At 35.9% G+C, this 7,260-nt stretch overlaps 1 protein-coding gene across 3 annotated transcripts in view; it reads right to left on the bottom strand.

The window, feature by feature from the left end:
* Positions 1 to 4,905: 4,905 nt before the first annotated feature.
* SYNCRIP (synaptotagmin binding, cytoplasmic RNA interacting protein) overlaps positions 4,906 to 7,260 on the bottom strand; it is a 23,626-nt gene continuing 21,271 nt past the window's right edge. For 2 of the 3 annotated variants that reach the window (XM_010183973.1, XM_010183975.1), the window contains exon 11: positions 4,906 to 6,807. In XM_010183973.1, coding sequence (XP_010182275.1) covers positions 6,766 to 6,807 — 42 coding nt within the window. In that variant the 3' untranslated portion in view covers positions 4,906 to 6,765. The remainder of the gene's footprint in view (positions 6,808 to 7,260) is intronic. The other variant, XM_010183974.1, reaches the window with a different exon arrangement.

Raw genomic sequence — 7,260 nt, 5'->3', positions numbered from 1 at the left:
ATATATAAATATAAAAGTGCCATTTGTTACACCATTCCCAATGTAGGATCACTTCTATGCAACACCAAATTGCAAACACACACAAAATGAAGTTATAAGTTATTTTAAATCCAGTGGATTTAAAGCCTCCCAGATCCTTCTTAACTAGAAGACTGATCTCACTGGTGTCAAACCCATAATGAGTTTTTTAGAAGAATTTTCTGAAAGGTTGTGTTAACATTATGAAAACAAAGTGAAGCAAGGCAGCAGAGATTACCAATTACATGAACTCAGCTTCCACTGCACTCAGTGCTAAAGCCTAAAGGCATCTAAAGCTTGTGGAACCACCAGGACTTCCAGTGAGAGAAGTTATGACACATTTTTTTCCCCTTCCGTTATATTCAAGTCTAATCTGTCAGCAAGAAACCTGCACTGTATTTCTTCACTTGCAAATTCTGACAAGATTTTAACAATGTACACGCCACAGTTTTCTTCAAAGTAGCTTTAGAGCATCCCACTAATTCAGAAGCAAGTATAAATAAACCTAATTCCATAAAGGTGGATAAAGGATGGTTTCACTAGACTGGTTTTAAGTCAAACTTACACATTGGTCACTTCTTGGTGAAAGTACCACTCACATATACACCAGTGACGGCCACTGGAGGTTTGTTTTCTGCTAAAAGTATCAATTTAAGCACATGTACGAAACACAGTATCTGCTGAAAGCTGTGGATTGGAAGAGGTTATCTTGTTAGAACCACTGCTTGCACTGGAAGTCAAAAGGTTTCACTGCAGTATCCAAAGGAAGCCTTTGACCACACTCTGAACCAGGAGCAGTCCTTTAACAGCCACTCCAGCTCTTCCAGATGCAGGGTCTAGGTATTTTTATCTGTCATCTCAAATGCTGTAATATTACAGATTAAAATCGCCTCCCAATTGTGACACATCTGCATTATGAAAAGGTTAATTATCATTTATTTTAGGCTAGCTCTCACCAACCAGTGCTTTGTAAGACAGAGTTTCATTCTTAAGTATGCTGAAATTGCACCTTAAGAAAAGCCCTGATTTACTAATGGGGTATCTATAAATTGCTTTTGTTGAATTCTCACAGAGGAAGCTTTTTAATCCCAAATTAGCTACACTGAGTAATAGTTTTTAAATAACCAATACTAGTGACAGAATTAGGTGAATTCTTCATCCCACTAAAGGGGGGGGGGAAGTCTGAAGAATGTTACTTTATATGACAGAAGAATACTGAAATGCTACATCTGGAACCAGGAAGTTAGGGCCCAATACATTCAGTTCCTGGTTTTCAATGACTGATTGTGTTCATGGAAAATTCCTTAAACTACTATGACTGCTAACCCATCAGTTTAAAAATACATACTGAATTATCTGTGAAGCATTTTTACATCTAAAGCATTTAACATTAGTTACAGATTACACTCAACATTCACGTAGCATCAAGTGGACACACTAAAATTGAAGACTTAAAACCCACAACCTCCCTAATAACTGAAGATAAGGAGTCAATTAAACAGTCTACAAAGACGGATTTCAGGTACTGCCACTCATTTAAGTACTAGAATGACTCTTTTTACTTACCAGTATCTTATGTGCAGTCAAATGCCATAGGCTATTCTACTGGCTGGGTAGCAGAACTAGGAATGGATTTCATAACTTCCTTAGTGCAAAGAAAATAAGCAGTAAAGTTCAATGTCTTTTCCACACGTTAGTGACTAAAACCAGTAGAACTGTATAGTGGTACTACCTGTGCAGAGATAGTGAGCTGTAACCATTTACCAGCCAAATGAATCGCTCTCAGACTAGAGGGAATCCAGACTTCTGACACTGCAAGTTTTACCTAAATGACTGTCAGAAAATAAGGATTGGCTTTGGAATTGGCACTAAATTTCATCAACATTCAGGAATGAAACAACTCTTGGAAACAAAATTTATCTTGTGATTCAAACTTTAAATATTCAATGCGTATTTAACTACCTCTTACCTACATATTATGACTGTGTTTTCTAGACTGTCTCAGATGCGATTTTTTTTCTATCTTAAAAACAAACACAAAACAACAAACTACCATGTACCTAGAAATCCGACCATCTAAAGAAGCCTTCATGAATACAGCCTTGAATAATCAATTTAACCCAATGTTTCCAGATGAGCTCAGCTGCACAACATCCAGTCCAGAGCTGGCCATTTCAAACAAGTATGTTTGTGGGGAAAAAAAAATCTAGTAAAGTTATATATTGGGAAGAAAAATATATCATTACATGCCTTCTCTCCAAATTTCAAGTGAACTAACAAGTCCATCCTAGTGGCACTTCTCAAAAAATTCATCTATCGAAACAGTGACGGCCAAAAGGCACCAAAGAAAAGTCACTCTTTCATCTCGTGGATTCTGTAACACAAGTAAATATAACCAAACACTTGCAGTGTTGACCAGATGACTGTGAAAATCATTCTCCCCAAAAAAAGTTTAGCATCAGAGCTTCTACGAAGTTTTATGTTTCTGTGCACCAGATAGCTGTAATGTAACAATTAATAATTTAGTCCCTCTCCCTTGAATACCCCTAGGTTAGGATCAGCTTCCTCTCCTGTTGCCACACACCATTTTTATCTAACAGAGCAAATGACCGAGTACAGCCCAGTGTTTCCTCTGCCCAACCAATGCAAGGAGCCAGCCCCAGCCAGGAGATGCCATGGGCTGGAGCGAATTCAGTGAGGCACTTGGCAAATACAGACTAAGTCCATCACAGCCAGCCATGCAGTTGGGATTCGTAACCTCCAAGCTATGAGTTCAAGCTCCAACTGTATGGATTTCAACTCTGGGAACTCTACCTTGTAAAATTTATTGCCTTAATACCTACTTCAAAAACTTGCTACTCCATTTTAAACAATTAACATTTTCCACTAAGTTTTCACTAATTTAAGTGAGGGAATAACAGTTAATTTTGTGGAATGTATCAATTTGAACATACCCTTTTCAGAAAATTTTACGTGTGTTAAAGTCTATGTTGCCTTTCCATTTTTCGTAGAGATTTTTAAACTATTATTTAAAAATCTCCCCTCACTGTTGTAGGGAAGCACTGAAATAACTGCTAGGCAGAATAGAAATGTTAAGCCTCTGAAGAATTATCAAAGGCACAAGGGAAACGTTGCGGCCATTTAAAACATTTCCATCCTGAAACATTAAGCTGGGAATCCTACCTTCAGCAGAGGCTAAGTTTATCTTTGACTATGTCATACCCCTCCACCCCCAGCAAGAACAGAATTAGTATTCCTTGTTTTAGATTTTAAGACAGTATTTAGGTAACAGTTGTACAACGCAGAAATTCAGAAACTGGTCTTAGTATCTATTAAACAGCCTTCTTCCAACACCAAAAACACAGACTTAAGCTCTGGGTCATCATAAATCTCCTCTTTAAAAACTAAAAAAAAATAAAATAAAAAAAATAAAAAATACAGTTGCATGTCCTACATGAAACCCTTCAAACAAAAAAGAGAGTATTAAAACAAGAGTATAATTTTAAAAGCTGTGTATTGGAGTGTTTATAAACCAGAAGTGTTAAGCAGCAGCAGTTTCCGATTTCTTATTAAATTCAACTAAACTTCAAATTTAGGAACACATTACAAACCAATGTGGGACTACACTAGCTTATACTCAAACCTTTGCAGATGTTGCAGTAAAGAAAGCCTCCTAGAAAAATAAACAGAGGCAGCATCATACATTAAGTCAACACTTGCCTTTAGCATGCCCAAAAGAACTGTGTGCTCTATGTCCGTTTGTCACCAAAGCACCCGTAGGAGATGCATTATTGCTGTAGAACATTTCAAGTTTACCAACACCCAAGTGCAACCAAACTGATGTTGTATATCTGCACTTGCCCATTCTCACCAGTATTTCCACTTAATGAATGGTTTTTCTTTACACAATCAAAGTTAAAAGCTCTGAAAATAACATTTTTTTGAGATTAGGTTTTTTCCCCCACAATATTAATCACCACATGCAATTTAGTTTTCTGATCATTTCGCTAAAAAACTGCACCAATATCAGAACAGTGCAAATCATATTTAATTTTAAAAGTTATAATGGCTTGAGTTCATAATTAGAGGGAACACTGTCAAGATCTTGATATTTTGCTCACTCACCATTGCTTGCACTCCTTTTAAAAACAAACACTTTCCTGCCAATTTTGCCTTTTTTTTTTTTTTTTTTAACAATAGTCCCCCATGCTTTTATCAGAGCTGAAATTAAGGATACGATCCGCAATTTCAACGCATGTAGTGGCTTCATTGCAATGTTTTCATGAACTTCCATCAACTGTTACAATTTCATGAACGTATTACCCCCCCCGCCACATTTCCAGACTAAAACCTAGTCACTAGCACTTGTGATCCCACAAGCGTTTGAAGTTTGTCAGCAATGGAGAGATTCCAAGATTAAGAAATCTGAGGACTTCCCCTCTCCTACAGCCCCCAGTATTTTTATTTTATAGCAAGTTCAAAATTTCTTTCCGTATCTTGACAGTGTTCCTTATAAAACCATATGACAGTAAAAGTGCCAGTAGGCATGGCAACCTCTTTGAAGGGAGCATTTAAACTCCTTGGCACTGGGAACGCCAGCACCAAGGATTACATTGAAATTCAAAATTATACTTAAGGCTACAATTAGCAAACCCACTTTCCATAAGCCTAATATTCTATCACTAGATTTGAAAATTCAGAAGCTATCGCAACTGTATACTTTTACGCTCAAATCTGAGGAAAAACTGACTTTTCTTTAGCAAGGGCAGTATATGAAACTGTGGTATCAAACGTCTCTTACGCATCGACTACTCGTTTTACCATCATTCACTTACTTTGTCTTAAAGTTCAAAACTGGCAAGGCACATTTACATATTCCAATGAATACTTGACAATTTTAAATTACACTTCATGTCCCAGCTATCCCAGTAATTGACATACAACATACTAAAATGGTTTATTAAGATAACAAAAAAAAAATCAATTAATGTGAAACATACAGGCTATTGGCAACCACTATTCTAAAAATTATGTAAATACAAGTAAACATACTGAAATGTGTGCGATTCTAAGTTTTTAACCAGAAGATCTCTGTACTAACACACATTTATATTAATGACACATAAAAAAAATAAAAACTTTATTACAAAAATAAGTTACACTCGCCTCCAGCTTACAGTATAAAACAATTTTATTTGCAGGTTTGGAATGCAAAATGATTGTTTGCCATGAGCATTTTCAACATATGACATGTCTAATTTTGTCAAAATTTGCATTTACTGGGGAACTGGTGTGTATAAAACCTTAATTAGGTATAAGCTTCAATTTTCATTGTGGTGCCTATGGGTATGTAGTATAACTGCAGTATCCCTTTGGGCAGGGGGTTAAGGGAAGCTCTTTATGCCAAGTCCAAAGTAAGTTATAATTTTATCTATCTTTTACCTATACGAAGCTGGACTTGGCAAGGTTCTCCTGGTTTTGTCTTCTCTTTTTGAAGGGTGGTTCAATAGAGGATGCTTCACCACTGAACACTCACTGTCATCAAGGTGCTTTAGAAAATTAAAAACATAGCACAAATGATTGTACTCTACTCTACTCTACAGGTTATCATGATCTGCGTAAGAGAAATGGAAAGCTGATCCACATGTTTTTACAGTGATCAGCAATAAGAAATGCACTAATGAAAACATACCTTTTACCTAAAAAGCTAAACTACAGCCATATACTATTCTATGATTTATGAAAAACTTCAAAATATCCAAATGTCAGGCTTCACTGTACAGTTGTCAGTTTTAGTCTGACCTTTTATAAAGGGACACTGCAGTATTTAGTACAAGTTGCTGATGCACTTTTTTTGAACATCTGATGTCTTACAAAAGTAACATCTTGCTAAACTATTATACATCCAAATAACTACAATATCTGAAGAAGCAAGGCTGCTTTTTCAGCCACAAAATACGACAAAAGCAAGGCCTGTTATGATGGTCATGAGGAAGTCTTACAAAGCCTCTGGAACTAAAGGCAACTAAGAATGTTACATTTGGTATATTATAATCTTACCCTCATATCATATTAAACAAGCCTTGCTTTTATCTACAAAGATTTTCTATGTACAGTACAGACAGGGTATAGTTCAATCCTCTGCTACTGAGGTAGTTAACCAACCCTTTAAAAAAGGTTCTGAAAAGAACCACTATCTGGAATGCCTGACTAACCAGCTCTGATGATTACACCTGAAACTGCTGTATCTGAACACAATTCATAAGTGATTACTATAGAGACAATCATGATTAACCTTCATGAGCAGAAATAAAATTTAAGGATACCAACGATGGTATTCATCTATACCACTGCAATAAAAATTTATGCAAGAATTTGTGAATACCACTTTTGGAATCCTTAACTGAGAAAACTTGGGGGAAAAATCTACTTAAAGCAGATTTTTTAAAGAACAACTTTATTCTTTATTAAGATACCATGCTAAACGTTAAGGATTTTGTTGAACACATTGGGGAAATAGAGTAGCTTTAGTTTAATAACTTGCACTGCAGAGAAAACTGTTAAAGAAATTCATTTCAAAGTCCAAGTATTAGTTCAAATGTCCCATATTTGAATCCATGATCTTCGCAGGAAGGTCTTTTGCAACAGAATATGCTCCTATACAGCTGAGATACTTAAGGTTGCTTGATATCCTTACCATTACTCCACTGCAAGCTTCTGGTGTAATCCCACATAGCAAGTCAGTCTTCATTGTAACAGGTCAGGACCGGCCTCGACCCCTTTTCCCTGCTAGCCAGGTAACAAAAGGAATCAATTAGATAAATCATTTTAAACTCTGGTCTGTACATTTGTTAACATAAAATCTTAGCAAAATGAGTTATTTTAAAGTAAAACTATTAAACAAGAACGTTTTGCCTTCTGATTGCCACTAACTTTGGAATTTTGCTCTGGGTGTTTTACCACTTTGTCACAAACTGATTTTATTTAAAAAGTTAAGCTTTAAACCTTGTGTCACCAGCTAAGGTTTTGCGCACTGAGTCACAAACAACTTTACATTATAGAAAATTCCCAGTAACAATAATAGAAAACTTGGTGGTTATAGTCATCATGAAAACATGTTGAAAATTGAATCAAGTCTAAGCATAATGTGACTTGTGATCTAGTTTGAATTTCAATGTCCTAACTGCTTTAGGCACAACTTTTTTTAAAAAGATCACATCTTTAAGGTGCAATCCTTACTTT

This window comes from Mesitornis unicolor, unplaced genomic scaffold (genome assembly GCF_000695765.1).
Source record: "Mesitornis unicolor isolate BGI_N332 unplaced genomic scaffold, ASM69576v1 scaffold46354, whole genome shotgun sequence".
Lineage (NCBI taxonomy): Eukaryota > Metazoa > Chordata > Aves > Mesitornithiformes > Mesitornithidae > Mesitornis > Mesitornis unicolor.
Note: the sequence above shows the minus strand (reverse complement) of the source record. Positions and strands in the feature narration are given on the sequence as shown.